Source organism: Carettochelys insculpta, chromosome 2 (assembly GCF_033958435.1).
Source record: "Carettochelys insculpta isolate YL-2023 chromosome 2, ASM3395843v1, whole genome shotgun sequence".
NCBI classification, from domain to species: domain Eukaryota; kingdom Metazoa; phylum Chordata; order Testudines; family Carettochelyidae; genus Carettochelys; species Carettochelys insculpta.
Genome location: NC_134138.1, coordinates 114455787 through 114474166, shown reverse-complemented (window position 1 = coordinate 114474166; position 18380 = coordinate 114455787). Strand labels below are relative to the sequence as shown.

Below are 18380 nucleotides of genomic sequence, written 5' to 3'. Positions count from 1 at the left end.
AGGTGAAGTGTTGTCTGCTCCCATGAACCTTGAGACCTGTGGGTCATGTCAAAAGGGCTTGGTGTGAAAAGTAGAGATTCTCCTCCTCCTCTACACTGACCAATAGCGGGAGAAGCATGCTGCACCCCAGGAAGTGTAGTGTGATAGGGTAGTCAGCACATCTCTTGTGGGCTGGAACAATACTGCATTCCCTCTGCACTGGTCTCCTTGTAGTAGAAAGGGCACAATGTAATTTTTCTAAGATATTCTATGCTCGTATTTTCCTCTAGCTATCTCAGTGTCACTGATTTATGGCAATTTTTTCTTCTTGATTTTAGATGAAGATCTTTGACAAGAATAAAGATGGGCGACTGGATCTGAATGACCTGGCAAGGTAGATTTTAATGACATTGTTATGCTTTAGCAGCTTCTAATGGCAAGCTGATGGTCGGTACAGTGGAGACCTGAATTTGTGTTCTTCTATGTTTCAAGTGAAATCGGGCTGTACTTCCTGGGTGTGTCTACGGCATGGTTCCCATCACCACAAAATCCAACTAACTGTTGCATTTGAATTTCAGGATTTGCCTCTCCCTCACTAAGATACTGTAGAATACTTTGTAGTGGCTGAAGAGTCACTTAAAGGAGAACACATGGCACCTGGGGGAAAATATTGGAAGTTTCTGGACTGTGTCTATAAAGGTGCAGTCAAGACACTGCTGAGTACATATAGAGAAGTGCCATGATCTCACATCTCTCTCTCTCTGGCCTCCTTGTAACATCCTTATTTAAAGCTGACTCTTACTGAAGAGAGTGTCTGTATGGGTATATAGATGTGCCTTGATTGCACTTCTACACACAGTCCAGAATCTTTTAATACTTTTCCTCAGTTACCATGTTGCTTCCGTTGAAGCACCTTTTCAACCATTATAAAATACAATGAACTCTTTCATATCCAGCACCCCCGGGACTGGGAGGTTGCCAGATACTCAAATGTGCTGGATAGTGGAGAGGTGTCTTCCCCCTACTCACTGATGCAGCTCTTATCCTGCTCCTGCTGCAGTGCAGTGGTCTTGCTCAGCTCCTTCTCCGCCTCATGGCAGATTGGCAGCTCCTCCTGCTCACAACTTGGCCGATGTAGCAGTTCCTCCTGCCACCAGCTGTACTGCCAGGCTGCCCTTCTCCTTCCCTGGCACCTCCTTCTCCCAGGCAGTCTGCGGCAAGGCCTCGCCAGGCTGCTCCTGCTCCAGTCACACCTGCTCTGAATGGAGGGGCTTCCCCTCCCCTGAGGTCAGAGCACTGTTCTCCAACTGCCTGTAGCTTCAGCATGGCCTTGGGCTCAGGGCGCTCATGGGGGCCTCCAGAGCCCCGTACCACCAGAGCAGCCTACCTCGCCTGGATAACACAGTGCCTCCTCTCGGAGAAGTTGCCTTGTCCTGAGCTGCCGGTGAAAATACCAGTTAAAAGAATTTACTGCATGGGCGTGCGTGCGTGTGTGTACACACACACACACACACACACACATTCAGTTGTGTCTTGACCTGAACCTTGACCTCACCTGTATCCATGCACCGCAGAATCCTTTAATGCTTTCAATTAATATTTAGGTGAGAATAATAATAATCCAGAATCCTTTAATACTTTACTTTCTGAGGCAGAGAGGGGAGGAGGGAGAGAGACAGAATAAAAAATACCAGTGGTATTTGTATTAATATTTTAGCTTCCTCTTACATATGGCTCTGTAAGTGATCTGCTTATAATACATATGCCAGCTGATTCAGCAAAATGAGTTTAGTAGATTCTCTTCAGCTCAGAGTGAACATTTGTCACTTGTCACACTGAAAAACCTCCAGTGAGGGCACAAAATGATTGACATTCTGTGCTCAGAAGAAACCCAGACCTGGAACAGCAGCTAGAAAGAAGGGCTTTTAGTAGTGCTTTACGTGGCAATTTGTGCAGTGTCAGTGCTCTAGACAGTATTAAGCTGTCCTTCCTTTTCACAACCAGTGAATTCAGCCATGAGAACGACGAGAGAGAATTTATTTAATTCGGTACAGCAATGCAGTTACAGAGTAATAACTGAATGGTAGCTTTCACTTTTAAGGTTGACTGCCTTCCCTTGCCCTACCACTGAAAATGTTCTGTAAGGTTCAGAGCATTGAGCCAATGGATGCATACTTGAATTCCCCACAAACAGAGAGGGATTTATGGTCACATCATTTACAGACCTCTCTGAAAGCACCTCCTTCTTAAGGCCCCTATAAACTACAATCTTTCTGCCTTCTGGGCAAGTAGAATTAATACAATAACCAAAAAGATCACAATTTAGATCTCTTCCTTTAGGATTTTGTCACTCCAGGAAAATTTCCTCCTTCAGTTTAAAATGGATGTAAGTAGCACTATTTTCTAATGCATTCATTCTGCATTTTTCCGCTGAGATAATTTAGCCCCTGCCTCAACCCCTTGTCATTTTTTCCCTGCACCCAGGCTTGTACTACAGAAGAGAGGAGGAGCGACTTTGAGAAAATCTTTGCACACTACGATGTTGTGAGTTCCATGGGGTGTTTTATTATACTACAGTTCAGGTGGCACATCTGGACTTGGACTCGCATTCACTCCCACGCAGTGCAGCCCAGGGTGCTGTTGCACTGTTCGCAGTCCCTTTCCGGGGAAGCATGTAGAATCACAGGTGCAGTGCTGGCCTTAGCTCTGTGCCCTCCATGCTGCTTTGCACCACATGCGCACCATGCCCCTTCAAGCAGAAGGCCACTTCAAAACCTCATTCATAGCTCTTTGAACTACAGCACAGGCAGGGCACAGCAGAGACTGAATCCCCCAGTTGTCCTATTTTACTTGGGAAGCGGCATGGCAGTGGCATTTCCTGCATTCCCTGGACTTGTAGGGTAGTTAGTTACCAAACAGTCTCACAAACAAGTGAGGGAAGAGGTCACCACAGTGTGGGGGAAGGAAATCACAGGGTTGATTTGGGAAGTAGCAGCTTATAGGCATATGGGGCTTTGGGGGAACCTGATATGTAGAAAATATTGGTATATGTCTAACTTAGTGAAACGCCTTTAATGCTTTAATGCTTTCCTCTGTCTTTCAGAGTAAAACAGGAGCACTGGAAGGACCAGAAGTGGATGGGTTTGTCAAAGACATGATGGAGCTCGTGAAGGTGGCTTTACGATTCTGTGCATTGATTTTTGCCCATATTTTTCACAGGAATGACATGTTCCCAGATAGGTGCAGTAGCTCAAATGCATAAACCTTTATAAATCTAGAATCAAATGTAGTCATAAGAAGAAATTAATTTCATGGTCTCGGCAAGAACACTCTTGGACATTTGTCCACATCACACTGACACTGTCCAAGACACAGGTGGTGTAATTTAATAGGGCCAGCAGTTTCTTCTTCGCAGAGGACCAAGATAGTTTATGTTCTAAATCAGCCATTAAGTCTGTGTCTACATATGCCCTCCCTTTCAGAAGGGGCATGTTAATGAGGCACTAACATGCATTTTCAGTGCCTCATCAGCATAATGGCGGTCAGTTGCGCTTTGAAAGTGCTGCTGTCGAAATGCAGACTGGCTATATGGATGCTGGCACTTCGAAATAAACCCCAGACTTTGAAATTCCCTTATTCTGAAAACGAATTGGGAACAGGGGAATTTTGAAGTGTGGCGCTTATTTCGAAATGCCTGCATCTATACAGCCAATCTGCGTTTTGAAAGCAGCACAGTGCAGTTTAGCAAACTGTAGCTACCATGGCAAACTGTCATGGTGAGGACACAGCTTATACCTGCTAAGGAGAGCTTTTGCTGGTGTGGTTTCATTGAGTGAAATAAGCTACATTGGCAAAAAAGCTTTTTTTCTCATATAATTACATCTACAATTGGGCTTTTGCAGACATGTCAATGTCAGCTCCTGATCCATGCAGTAAATCCAAGGGAAGGGATGTGAATGAAACTCTGAGGCAAGGCGCTGGGTCAGGGACTTAATAGGAGGGCGCCCGACCCACCTGTCTTTCATTCCCTCCCCCTCTACCACACTAATTCAGAAGCTCGGTGGTGTTCCCATTACAGTATGTGCTGGTACTGCTGCTTTGGCAGCTGAATGAGCCAACCCTGGGAACTGACAGGCTACTGAAATTGTCCTGAGGAATGTCCGAGAGAGAGAGGAAGGAGTTGGCTCTTTTTAACACATTTGCTATGTCTACTCCAGAAGCATTGGTCTACAGAAGTTACTGTTGGAAGAGATGTTCTGACGAAAGTTCTGTTGGCAGATTGTGTCTACACATAAAAGTGGATCTATCTTTTGACCTGCTCTGTCAACAAAAGGGCCCCCTAGAGAATCTACATGGTTTTTTTTGTCAATAGTTTCTGTTGAAAATACACATTTTGTGTGTAGACACTCCAAGAGTTTTGTCTGCAAAACTCTCTAGTATGGACATAGCCATTACGTCTGGTCAGATTCTGAATGGAGTGTCCTGGGACAAAGAAAAGGCTCTTGTGCAGCCCAAGAAGTTTTCCTCTGCCAAATATCAAAGGCCTTCTGCAAATGAAGAGATTGAAGAGCTTCTCAATGACAAGGTTCCAGGCATTCTTTATAAAGAAATGTCTGTGAAAACCTAAATGGGGGGTGCAAGGTTTAGCAGGTCCTCCTATGATAAAGTGTAAGTAACCATGGGCATCTTTTATATACACTGAGAATCAGAACTAATCTTTATATTGACTGTGTGTATCCAGACTAACCATATGGATAGGGCAGGATGGCATCTGCCAGTCAATATGTAAAAGCCTGATAAACATCAGGTCTTGTTTTTCCATACCCGCCTCCTCCAGCCAATCTCAGTCTCCTCCTTCCCACCATTCACACACAGTTAACTGTAGGGCTGCCTGTTTGCCTTGTAACAATGAACACAATAACAACAAAGCATGGCAGATAACACCTATCATTAGAAAAAGTGAAATGTACTTTAGGTGGATAAGCTTTCACTAACATGTTTTTCACATTTGTCATGGTGCTTGGGAAGGCTGGGAAGATCTTAGAACAAGGACAAGGGCTGAAACAAAGAAAAGAAGGCATATGGTCATGTGACGTGGGAATTTTCTTTTCTCAAGAGATGGCTTCATCACCCCTCCCCCTCATTGCTTTCTTGTTTGTAACCAGGCCTGAACATGATATTTTTCCTAGCACAAATTCTGTTCTCATTATGAGACAGAGAGAACAGAGAAAAGATGTTAATGGAAAGAAGTGACACCACATAATTGCAATATAATATAAATGTGCCCATTTAAATAAATCTTCTCAAGTGTGTTAGCCAGCCCATGGCATTTCAGGATTGTTTAAAGCAAGAGCATGAGTCTGGCACATAGTACTAACTTAGGCTATGTCTACACGACCCCAGAAGATCAACCCACTCAGGTAGGGATGAGTGAAATCGATCTATCAGAGTCAGCGAGACACGAGGAGTAAGGGAGCTTGATGGGACAAACTCTCCCACCAACCTTGTTCAGTGAGGATGGCCAGGTAAGCCAATTGCAGATATGTCGATTTAGCTGCACATTTTCTGTGGCTAGAATTGTGTATCTGTCATTGCCTTACTTTCCCTAGCGTAGACAGAGCCTTAGAAAATAATGTACCTATCAAATAAATTCCACAAGGGACGTTGTTTGTGCAAGAAAACAGATTTAAAGTACAGGATGGGGAGTCAGGAGATCTGAGTCCTTAGCAGAACTCTACAACAGGTTGCGATATGTGAGCTTTGATCTGTGACTTATGCTCGAGACGAATACAGAAGCTATGTTCACTGCCTTATTTAGACTTCCTTAAACCTCATTAATGCCATTGCACCTGTGTTAGAACCACAAGGCCTTTTCCTCATCCTTCTTTCCATTTCATTTGTACTGCTGGTGCCTGTTTGCTTGGCATCTCCTCCCTCGATGTGTTTCATGTGCTTTGGTGATTCTAGAACTTCTATTGACACGTGTTGTTAGAAAAATGACTGAGATATTTTCTCTCCCAACACTGATTCTTGCTTTCGTCTCCAGCCCAGCATTAGTGGTGTGGACCTGGACAAGTTCCGTGAAATTCTGCTCCACCACTGTGATGTGAACAAGGATGGAAAAATTCAAAAATCTGAATTAGCTTTGTGTCTTGGGCTTAAAATTAACCAATAGGGTTCAGATGTGCTTCGCCTGTTGTTCTCAGTGCTTTCCTTTGTGAGAACTTGCTGCTGCCAGTAGAACTCTTGCAGTGCTGTGTTAACAATCTGTGTGATAGTGCTGAGCGTGGAAGATATAGGCGCCTCATTGCTGGAATGAAAGTGTATTTGCACCTGGAGAATGAGTGGAGAATGCATGAAGGGCCTTTCAGTTCAACAGCCAGGTTCACATTGCTCAGTAGCAGAAATGATATGTGGGGGCATCTATATTTTTGATAAATAATGCCCCTATCCACAGACACGCAGTTTATCAGACATGGAGGGGTGCCATTCCATTATTTCCTTCATAAACTATTGCCACAGTCAGTTTTCTGGAATAGGGTGAGCCTTGCTTTAAAATGTAAGATTAGTGCTTTCAAGCTGTCGTTGCTTCCATTGCTGTTTATGATGACTGCCTTCTATATGAAGTCACTGTATTTCTGAACATGAGTGGTGGGCTTTACTTGTGCATACGGCATTATAATACTGGATGGATTGCAATTTATTTGTGCAAGAATAAAAACAGCAATTAAGGAAATACGAGATTGGTGCTTATGCTTTAGTTACAGACAACCATACATCACAGTTTAATAGTCATGCTATATTATGTATACTCTGTCATATCACAGCACTAATACTGAATTCATCTGGTGGTAAGGTTCACGTTATTCAGTAGAAGAAATTATCTGTGGGGCCTGCATATCCATAAGCATAACAGTTGATCAAAAAAGGGAGATTCTGTTCCATTATTGTCTCCATAAAATACTTCCACAATCTGCTCTCTAGATTAGGATGAGTCTATATGGATTTGTCCAGTCTTGGCTTTAAAAATACAGTATAAGGTTACAGGGTACAGTGGAAGCATCTCAGAGGAATTCCTTACTACACAAAATAATTTTACTCTGCACCTGACAAATCTTTCTTTTGACAGAAATCGAAGTAAAATAGTTTTGTTTCGAGTTTGTTCTCAGGGATTAAGGCAACTAAGCCTCAGGGTTAGCAAAGCACTTGCTAAACTTAAACATTGTTAAATCATGTTTATGTGCTTTGCTGAACTGGGGGCTAAATCCCTCCCTTGGTGACACTCTTGGAGCTTAAGGGCTGTAGCATCTGCTGCACTTTGATCTTTCATTTCAGTGGGCATGTGTTATCAGGAACTCACCGGCCACACCCACAGTGCTCACTCTACTTTCCCTTCAAATAATTCCTTCTTTATTACCACAGTGAAAACAGCTGAGAGGGAAAAGTTCAGTAGAGCCTCCCTAGTTAGGCTACACTGAGGGCCTGTCATATGATCCACAGCGATCAACAGCACACTTTGCACATTGCAAAGCACTGGAACAATCTGATTCTTTTCCATCATATATTCTTTACAGAAAATCACCTTCAATAAGTCAATGTTGTGTCCTTTTTGATTTCCATAGGACTATTCACGTGCTTCAGAACTTTGCCAAACAGGGATGTGTTTTACTCACATCCTTCAGTGTTTTGCTACATCAGGACCTTAACTCTGAAAACTAATTGTTCTCTTCCTGAAAACACAGAATCACAACAAAAGCAACAGTCTTCACAAAGTTTCATGAAAAGCTGTAGTAAACCAGAAATCATGCCTTACAAGTACAGAGATGCACAGCTAGCCACATACACATTCATTAATCTGAGGAAAGCACTGAACTTAGGTTGTGTGGCACCAGACAGAAAGCTCAATAGCTAAGAACCCTATGAATGTGCTGTACATGATAGCTGTGTCTACACATGCACGCTACTTCGAAGTAGCGGCACTAACTTCGAAATAGCACCCGTCGCGGCTACACGCGTCGGGCACTATTTCGAAGTTAACTTCGACGTTAGGCGGCGAGACGTCGAAGTCGCTAAACTCATGAGGGGATCGGAATAGCGCCCTACTTCGACGTTCAATGTCGAAGTAGGGACTGTGTAGACGATCCGCGTCCCGCAACGTCGAAATTGCCGGGTCCTCCATGGCGGCCATCAGCTGGGGGGTTGAGAGATGCTCTCTCTCCAGCCCCTGCGGGGCCCTATGGTCACCGTGGGCAGCAGCCCTTAGCCCAGGGCTTCTGGCTGCTGCTGCAGCAGCTGGGGATCCATGCTGCAGGCACAGGGTCTGCAACCAGTTGTCGGCTCTGTGGATCTTGTGTTGTTTAGTGCAACTGTGTCTGGGAGGGGCCCTTTAAGGGAGTGGCTTGCTGTTGAGTCCGCCCTGTGACCCTGTCTGCAGCTGTGCCTGGCACCCTTATTTCGATGTGTGCTACTTTGGCGTGTAGACGTACCCTCGCAGCGCCTATTTCGATGTGGTGCCGCGCAACGTCGAAGTTGAACATTGGCGTTGCCAGCCCTGGAGGACGTGTAGACGTTATTCATCGAAATAGCCTATTTCGATGTTGGCTTCACGTGTAGACGTAGCCGATATGTGACTTATCATGGTCTTTAATTATTTCCTACAAAATGTAATACAGGACATAACCAACTGCAGTTCCATCATAGAAGGCACATCAACCAAATATATCCCTTTCATTTCACTCTTTTTCTGCCTCTTTGTCTTTCTGACAGAATTTCTATTAGCATGTATTACTTTCACTTTGTTAACCTGGTTTTCCTTTGCTTTAATATCATAGCTCTGCACCATGATATTGCAAATACTTTTCTATGCTTAAACACCAGCCTTATGATGCTGTTGACATGTTTATATAATGGGGGTATTTCTGATCTTACATCAGTTTTACAACAGTTTAACTCCAAATACTTCACTGCCATTACTCCTGATTTACACTAGTTAAAATGAGCTAGAATTTGGCCAAGGTTTTAACAAAATTTTACTCTAAAATAAGAAAAAAAAAACCAAAACCCTAAAGACTGATATAAAAGCACTGCTCTAATTACCTGAACTACATACCTGTTCATTTTTACTGAAGTCCTTTGTTCTTCTGATCCTTTGCACCCAGTAATTTATTCAACAAACCGCAAGGGCTAACTTGCCAAGTAATGGCAATTTATTTCTGTTTCTAGGGTACAGATTTATAGATAAATATTTTTCCTATTCTGGGTTAAAAAGTCTACATGTGGCATTGAATAACTTTAAAATTACGGTGCCTTTAAAAGACCATTTCATAAAGACTACTCATTAAAGAACTAATAAAAAAACCTTTTGTGGTGGGTGGGGGAAGCTAATTTAACAACATATCTGAATCATCTCTAAATGTGAGTAGTTCAATATTCTTGCAGGCACATCTTTTGTATTTGAAGACTCTGATGAGCTACTTATTGACTATGTCCTATTATGGCAAATTGCAGCAAAAACTCTCTGATACAATAGAATATGAAAATGTGGGATTTTTCTTTCTTTTCGTACAGGGGCCACCTTTCTGACTGCACTTTTTCTACCATACAATTTCTTTTTCTCCAAATGGCATTGAGTTGCTAAACCAATCCACTGTGACAGCTGTCTTTTTCTTAAAAAAAAAGTATGTTTTGCCTTATTTTATTTCCTGGAGAAAGAGAGAGAAAAACATTAAGACTTTTTAAAATGTTTTCAGCACATAAAATTGGTTAGAGTTCGGGTAAGTCTACTGTAATAGTTATAGTATATACCACTATAGTATATATAATATAGAACCACTACTATACCAGTTATAGTACATATAGTTGTAGCCAGTTTGGGCTCCTGGGAGGGTTCCTCCCCTTCCAGGTCAGTGCGCAGCCCCTCCACCCTACTGCCATGGGTATCAAGCAACCCCTAAGTCACTAGATCTTTGAGTTCCACCTTGCCTCAGGTGGGCGAGAGGCAATAGTTCCCAAAGCCCGACCTTACCTCAGGTGGGTGTTGGGAAAATTAGCTCTGGTCAGGGCAATGCACACACGTCCCCAATGTGCCCAGGCCCTAGCTCAGGGCAGGACAGCACACAGACGATGCTGGCAGAAAGCAGGGAGACTTCCACCTGCTAAGTCTGTGGCTGGGGGGCCATGGGCCTGCCCACGCCACTGCGTTCAGGCCCAGGCGCCCTGGTTGCAGCAGCATGGCCTGCTGCATGGATCAGCGGGGAATCCAGATTTCAACATGCTGCCCAAGAACCTGTAATGCCCCTCACTACCCCCAGGCCACTCCTGGTCTCCCGTCCCTGCCAGCACATACCCAGCACCCAACCGACTTGTCGGGGCTCACGGGGTTCCAGGTCAGACTGGGTTCCGGGTGGCCCGATCCAGGCCTGCACAGCCTATGGGTTCCGCATCCTCAGGCTGGTTTAGGGTGCAGGCTGAGGCAGATACTCTGGTTGGTCCTCCAAGTCCAGCTGGTCTCCTTCATGAAGCAGGTTCCGCTGGGTTCCCCAGGGCGTTAGGCTTGGCAAGGGCCCAGGCAGCCTAACCCATGCCTCGGCCTCGCTCAGCCAGTCCTCAGCCTCCCAGGCTGGGAGCCCGAAGCCATCCTCTAACTCCCCTGGAGGCTGGCCCGAGTGGAGTCCTCAGGCTGCCAAGCTGGGAGCACGGAGCCATCATGTGGCTCCTCTGGAGCCTCCATCCAGACTAAGTCCTCAGTCTGGGCTTTTCTAGTCTTGGCCCCGCCTCCTGACTGTTGGTCAGGTGAGGGGGAGGGGCCAGTCTCCATACAAAATGTCTCCTGGAAGGGTTCCTTTCCTTCCTGGTAGTGGGGTGGCCACTCTGCCTCACTATAATAGTACATCAATACGTGAGTTGGTAGATACTGATACAGATACACACACTCTCGGGGTGTCCTCTTTTTTGAAAAGTCTTATATGGTGACCCTAGCTTTGGCCCGACCACGGTCAGTAATACTGAAACCCATCACCCACTGGTAGTGATGTTGCAGGGTACAACTAGCTCAAAATGGTTGAGATGCTCCAACCTTGCTGCGTGGCTGTCATCGAATTCACCAACACTGCCCACAAAAATTGCCATTCCTCTGTTTGCCTATTGGAAGTCATACCAACTGGATGTCTTCTCTGGCCAAGGAAATTCTTTTTTGTAACCACCCTCTCTGCATGCATTGCCCTCTGCTGGCGTGGCGTTTACGTCACAAACTGCAGAATTCCTCTGTTGGCTCTACTTGGGCTCCATCTGCTGGCCCTCCACGCAAGCTCAGCTGTTTGTCTCATCCCCTGGTTCCATGTGGTCAATCAACATGGTTCCCTGCCTCTCCCCCGCTGCTTTGTCTCTGCAACTGCAAGGCAGCAGTGGCTGAAAACTCCTTTTGTGTTCTGCCATTATTTGTCAGTTTCACACTTACAACATCTCTGTAAGTAACTACAGAATCATTCTACTTTGCTCTGTAGTTGTTTGCCTACTTCCTCATTCCATCTGGATGGCTCACACTGGCCCAACTGTAAATGCCACAACCCATCACCTTGTGTCTCTAGGTGAGCTTTTACTTTTTTTCATAGTATTTGCTTTATGCTTCATCTTCTGGCAGCAGCAGCGCTGGATTCTCATGGAATAAAAATCCTGCATCACCAGTGGCTGTTATACGTGGCCCCCGCAGAGATGGAGCTAGGCACCACCACATCTGTAGATAATACAGTCGAAACACAGTCATCTTCAGTGGTCGCCTTTATTATTCAGGCAGCAAAACGGAAAGGAGGCTTTGCACTGGGGATGGCGACGTACACTGACATTTAAAGGGACAACACAGCACAGCTGGGATTTACATTGCGTTGGGAACCTGGAGCCATGCACGGATGGCTACCTTGCTCCTAAGGGATTAAAGTGAACTAAAGCCCCCTGGAATAATGTTCTCACCCAAAACCCTGATGCCAGTACTGGTCAAAATCCTGCCAAGCTGGGTTGCATAAAGAACAGCAAACCCAAGACCGTGAGCTGGAGGGACTGCAGCTCCTGCCAGGCCCTCCCAGCAGTCTAGAGAGGCCCAGGCCAATTCTATAACAGAGTGAGACATAATTTTCTTTTCATTCAACACATGCTTTTCTATCCTTTTTCTGTGCATTAAAAACACGTTGCAAAACAAATCTTATGAAATCTTATGCCAACAAGTGTCCAAATTTGAGCTTGCGACCAAATAACCCTCCTGGGTCCTTCTCTGATTGGCTCTGGCCCCAGCATGCAAAGGCATGACAAGAGAATAGTGATCTGCGCGTTCCCTCGCTGCCCTAACCTTACATCAGTTGTGAGGAGCGCTCTGTTTTTCCCTTGGCCACCCAGTGACCAAAATCCGTACTGGAGCCCTGACCCCTCATGCAACCACACACACACACACACACACACAGTCACTCCCTTCCCCCACACCCAACTTCTCCTTCCAGGACCACCTGGCCTGACCTTAGTCCATCACTGGAGAAGACGTCTCTTCCATGCACTGCCTGCCTTGGAAACCCAAGAACTCTTGGCAGTAGTCATCTGTTTGCTGGTCTTCTCTCCTTCTGCATTTGCTCAGCCACTCCCTTGCTGACCCCCTGGGCACAGTGCATGAATAAATTAGAATAATTTGCTAGGAAGTCTGTGGAATCTTCATCATTGGAGATCTGGAAGGGTAGGTTAGATAAACATCTGTCAGGGATGATCAGACAGTGCTTGGTCCTGCTGTGAGTCCTAGTCCAGGGGATTAGACTCGTTGAACTCTTGAGGTCCCGTCCAGTTCTAGTAGTCTATGATTCTATGGGGAAAGGATGCATTAAGGGGTGCTGTGTTTGGTGCACCACATGCAACCCCACCAGTCAGTTAGAGCATCAGAGAGGCCACAGAGGGAGCAGGGCTGGTGCCACACCTTCTCTGCTGTGCCCAGGAAGGAGTGCACTTGTCAGAGACCAGGTCCGAGCTCTGTGCAGCCTGGGAGAGGAGGTAGGGAGGAGATGCTAAGAGCCACCACCTGGAAGGAAGTGATCTGATGGAGGAACCAATAGAATTTAGAGTGTGGTTGAGACGCACCATGCAGGGAGCAGAGGGTTGTGCAGACACTCACCTTGCTAGTGGTTAGCAAGGACAGAGGATGATCTTAATTGGCTGGGGCCAGGAACAGGCTCTATTTGTGGGTGCGGAAGAGACAGAGGATGAAGTAGTGGCTGTGGAGCAGATGATTAGCGAGGCTCAGGAGCTCAGAGATGGGAAGAAGGAAAAAGGTTTGGGAAGGTTCTGGAAGAATTAGAAAATATGGGGGTCGTATGGATGGGAGTGGGGTGGAGCCAAGAAAGCAACATGCTGTGAAGGATCTTCGCGCAAACTTTACATAGGGGAAATTCTTATTTTCACTAGGATGCTGTCCCCGCAGATATTCAGCTCCTTGTTGTAATCAAGATAGAGGGGAGTAAAATGCAGTGGTGTTGGCACCATATTACAAATCTCACAAAAACAGTAGCTAATGAATTCATTGTCTTTCACAAAAGTACAAAGAACATGCTCTTCTCTTAGCCTCCTGGTGCACAAAGCAATGAACCAAAATTATATTGTGGCAGGCATGTCTTTCATACTTCTTTTTCTCATGAAAAGGACACGTTTGCCTCCCCGCAGAGAATTCTTTCTACTCTGACTAAAATGATGATCACCCCTAGGCGTTTCAGTTAGTCACTGTTTCAGCTGCAGTTCTTTTGGCAAACCTCCCCAACCTTGCTCCCTCTCCCCCTCCCCGCCAGAGAACTACAGCTACAGCTGGAGGCAGGAGGCCAACTTCTCACTATGATGTGATCTAGCCATTTGCTAGAGAATTTTTACATGGAGTTTATTTCCCTTCCATGTTAGCATATGGGTGAATATTTAAGTCATATTTGCATGACTATATGAAAAGACATACAAACTGTCAAAACCCAACTACACAAGCCGTAAGATCGATAGGTATAATGATGCATAAACTAGAGTGAATATGTTTCTAGTAGGATCTTACCATGTTTGATAATTCAGTGCATGCAATGTCTGCCAGTGAGCAAAAATAGTTCTCCACATTATTTCATGGAGATTCATATTTTTCCCCTTGTTATTTTGCCAGAAAATTGGGATTCCTGGTGGTGGTCTTCAGGAGCACTTTTATAGCATAAATCATACACCATCAAATTTAATAGCTAATTTTTCAAGGTTCTGAAAAAATGCCAGATTACTAAGGCTATGATTACACTGTAGTGATCTGTCGACAGAAGTAACTGTCAGAAGAGTTTTTCCTAACAAAACTTCAGTTGACAGAATGTGGCCACACACAAAAACCAATCAGAAGAGCACTCGGCTCTGTTGACAGAGCCGCTGGACTGCCTGGCTGTTTACTTAACGAAACAGGCACCCGGAAGCACAGCAGACAGGGCTGCCCATTTTGCTGGATGCCCTGTCTGTCGACAGAAGACCACCCTGAGTGTTCACACAGCTTTTTTTGTTGACAGAATTTGTTGACAGCAGAGTTATACCTCATGGCTCAGAGGCAGAACACTGCTGGCGAAAGTGCTGCATGTTGTTGAAAAACTGTCGACAAAACATATTTTGTGCATGGACATTCCACCAGTTTTGTCAACAAAACAAGGGTTTTTGTTGGCAAAACCCATCTGTGTAGCGGTAGCCTAAATGTTTTATTCTTCTCTGGTTTGTACGATAGTGCTCACCCGCTATACCTCTAGCAATGTAGAATTTCCCCAGCTATAATTTGATAATCTTTTGTCACTTTGGAAAACTCCTGGGTGATAAATCAATGCATGACCTATCTTAATAGAAATCTGCTACCTTGCTGTCCTTTCCTCTAGGAGTTACTGTATTTGGAGAGAAAATTCTGAGCTCCTGCATTGCTTTGTGCTCATCTTAATTCTTCTCATTATCAGTCTTTAATATCTTTTTCTGGATGACTTGCCTGGGCATCTGGGTTTAGGGGACTCTGTGTCTGACAGCTTCATTTGCCTGTATGAAACTGATACCATTGCAGGGCATTTGTGGGGCTTTTAACTCACATTCAGTCCTGGTGTAATTCCATTTTCTTCACTGGAAACAATGTTATAGAGACTCAATCTTTCCTCTTCAGGAATTTCATACCTTAACCAGCCCCCTTTTTATTTTATGTCATCACCATAGAGATCTGTCATGGGAGAGGCACAATTTAATTCATGAGCCCAACCTATTGTAAATTGTTCTTGTGCCATCCTGTCCCTTGATTGTTACCTATCCAACGTTTTCCAGGATAATGAATCCCTCTGCACTCTGTTCAGCTCATTTTCAGTGCTGGACATTTTGATAGCCACTCTTTGCCACATGAAACCGTAACTAGACAAGATACTTATAAAGGCATAATGTTTGGTCTGCGTTTTATTTTCAAATTTTTAACAAAAGAATTCTCCCTCTTTGTTGTTTCAGTATTCTTTTAATCAACATGGGCAAAGGCAGATGTGTCTCTTTTGGAACCCGTTTTTCATCTTTTCATTTACTGAAATCAACTAATCGAGTAGAAGTCTCAAAAAGAACTAGGAACATAAGAACCTAACAAAATATTTTGATTAATCTTGTTGCTTGTGTGCGCGCACGTGCATGTGTGCGTATGTGAAATATTGTTGATATTAATCAAAATAATAGCCACTAATGCAGCCAACTAATATATCACTGAAACATCTGCCCATATTATAAGAACAACCCAACATGAGAAACACCATAATTATGGCTATTATCCCTTAAAATGGTTGGTTAACTGTTGCATTAATCTGATTTGGAACAGAAAGTTGCCGTTATGAACTGAAACATTTAATGAGGCTTTGTGATGTAATTACATCGGGGGGGCAGGTGTAAAGTAGCTCTGAAAGCCATTTTTCGACTAGGGTAATAACAACAGATAATGAAGTATCATTTTCCAGCTGTTAGTTGCGCCTGTATTTTCAGTAATTCCACAGACAGAATGCATCTCACTGAGGAATGCTTGCCGTTGGGAACACACAAAAAAGACCACCACTTACAACTATTGGGAGAGAAAAAGGAGAGAGCCATTTTCAGAGGTGAGTCAGAATTTACCTCACGTAATGTGTTATTGTAGAGTGCATGTCCACCCTGTCCCTGGGATAGAAATTATTTCCCCCTTTGAAAATATGTTTAATAATTGATTACTGATTTTTAACCAAGCTTAAAGGAACAAACCTGTTTGCAGCCCCAGGCCCCAGTTCTTCAATGGGCTCTGTCCAGGAAAAATTTTCCACTGGTGAGGGAACAATTGATCTCATAAAGGCTACATGCAGGCTTACTTTCAGGATCTGAGCTCTCAAGAATTAAATTAATAGTAATTTAAGGCAGGAATGAGGACACTTTTTATGTCAGGCCCCACTTTTCGTCCCTGTAATTAGCAAGGGGTCCCCAATCTGTCTAATGTAATCCAAACTGACAGAAATTTCAGTTATGTTCATGTGGAAAAAAAAAAAACCTTTCAGCAATGGTAAGAAAAGAAGTAGGTAGAATGTAAAAAACTTTATTAATGGGTGTATAAATGTGAATACACATACATGAAAACAGTAATGTATATCAACATTTTTAATGAGACAGATGAGCCTGAGACCCAGCAGCTGATTATGTTGCACTCCCATTCTGAAAGTTCACACCCCCTGAGGTAAGGCACCCACCCCTCCCATATTGGGTGGGACAGTCCTGTATTTCAAGAGCAAAAAGGCGTCCCTACTCATTTTTAAAAGGGGGCTAAATATCCCGTATTTGCCCCCACACCACCAGCTGACCTTTTCCCTCACCAGCTGTGCAGGAGCAGCTGATGGCCGGAGAGCACGTACTGTACGTGAGTACGTGGTCTCCAGCGACAGGAAGAGAGAGCCAGCAGGGGGCCCTAAAATGGCTGGAGCTCTTTCTCACCTCCCCAAGGCTCTGTGAAGCCAGGGGAGAGCCAGAGGCTGCCACCTCCCTGAGCGTGGTGGAAGCCTGGGGAGAGCCGGAGGCTGCTGCTTGTTGTTGCCTCTCTGAGGTTCAGGGAAGCCGGGAGGATCATGGGCACTACTGCAGCCTCCTTCCCAGCTCCACGAGGCGCAGGGAGCCTACCCGCACACATACCACCCAGTTCCCAGCTCCTCATGCCTTGTTGAGAGCTGAGAGGAACACAGGTACGACTGGTGCTTCCTTCCTGTCTCCCCAAGGCAGGGGGCAGCCGGGGAGCTGTGCCCCACCCCCTGTCCCCCCATATCTCCCTGTCCCATATGTGGGATATGGAAATATTGTCCTCCTATCTAGATAGCATTGAGAGCGTTTGTTTAACCACATATGGTACAGTTGTATGTGTGTGCATGCACCTTTTTACGCGACCAACAATATGTAACATCTGTATAATGTAACTGGGGCTCATCTGCATACTTGGCTCAATCTAATTCTTGACCTCTCCCCCGCGACTCTCTGATTTGCTCACCTTGATCATTTTTTTTCTGATTTGTCCTCCTTGATTACTGCTTTTGGTTCTTTGTGCCTTAAATATTGAGTCTGTTCTGGTCTGGCTATGATCTGAAGAAGTGGGTCTGTCCCACGAAAGCTCAGCTAATAAATTATTTTGCCAGTCTTTAAAGTGCTACTTGACTGCTTTGTGTTCATTTGGTCAGCCATGACAAAACAAAGGTGATTGTCCACAGCATCATGCAGATCTATAATAATCTGCTTATGTTGGTTGAGATCATTAATGATACAATGTTTATGCTAGAGCTGTATTTTCTCTGTTTCATCAAGATTTTTGGCACAGTGCTATTACAAATTAAGCAGTTCTATAGCAATGCTGCACTTTTCACGAGAAAGGGAATTGTCAGGAGAAGGGGCAGGCTAGACAGCATGTCATTAATTCAATAACATAAACACCAAGGGGTCTACAGGCCTGATCTCTGCGCTTTGGAGCTCAAAATGACCTTCAGCAGTTGCAGATTTACAATGGAAGGATTTTAGCGGGGATGGAGTGAGAAAATGACCCATGGGTAGTGAATCATTTCCAATGATTTTCATTTTCTTTTAGATCCTAAAGAAAAAAACGCATTTCAAATTGAAAGGTTGGCTGTTGTTTATGATTGGCAACATCAAATGAGGGACCTAGTTACTATATTTGTAGCACCACAGATTTCTTCAAGGCCTGTAAGTTCTGGTGAATCTGTCTTTGAGTTCTTGGACATCAGAGCTACTTTAACTAATACATTAATTACGTCTCCAGAAGGCTCCGCAGTCCATCATGAGTGGTTAGCAATACATTAAGATATTCTCTGGGGAAACCACTATTTCACCTTGTATTTCTGTACATTCATATTGCA

General features: G+C 44.5%; 1 protein-coding gene across 1 annotated transcript in view; it reads left to right on the top strand.

Annotated features, from left to right (window-relative positions):
* SCGN (secretagogin, EF-hand calcium binding protein) overlaps positions 1 to 6715 on the top strand; it is a 45338-nt gene extending 38623 nt beyond the window's left edge. The window contains exons 6-10 of the mRNA XM_074985455.1: positions 318 to 373; positions 2320 to 2365; positions 2464 to 2523; positions 3083 to 3151; positions 6026 to 6715. Coding sequence (XP_074841556.1) covers positions 318 to 373; positions 2320 to 2365; positions 2464 to 2523; positions 3083 to 3151; positions 6026 to 6154 — 360 coding nt within the window. The 3' untranslated portion in view covers positions 6155 to 6715. The remainder of the gene's footprint in view (positions 1 to 317; positions 374 to 2319; positions 2366 to 2463; positions 2524 to 3082; positions 3152 to 6025) is intronic.
* Positions 6716 to 18380: the final 11665 nt, after the last annotated feature.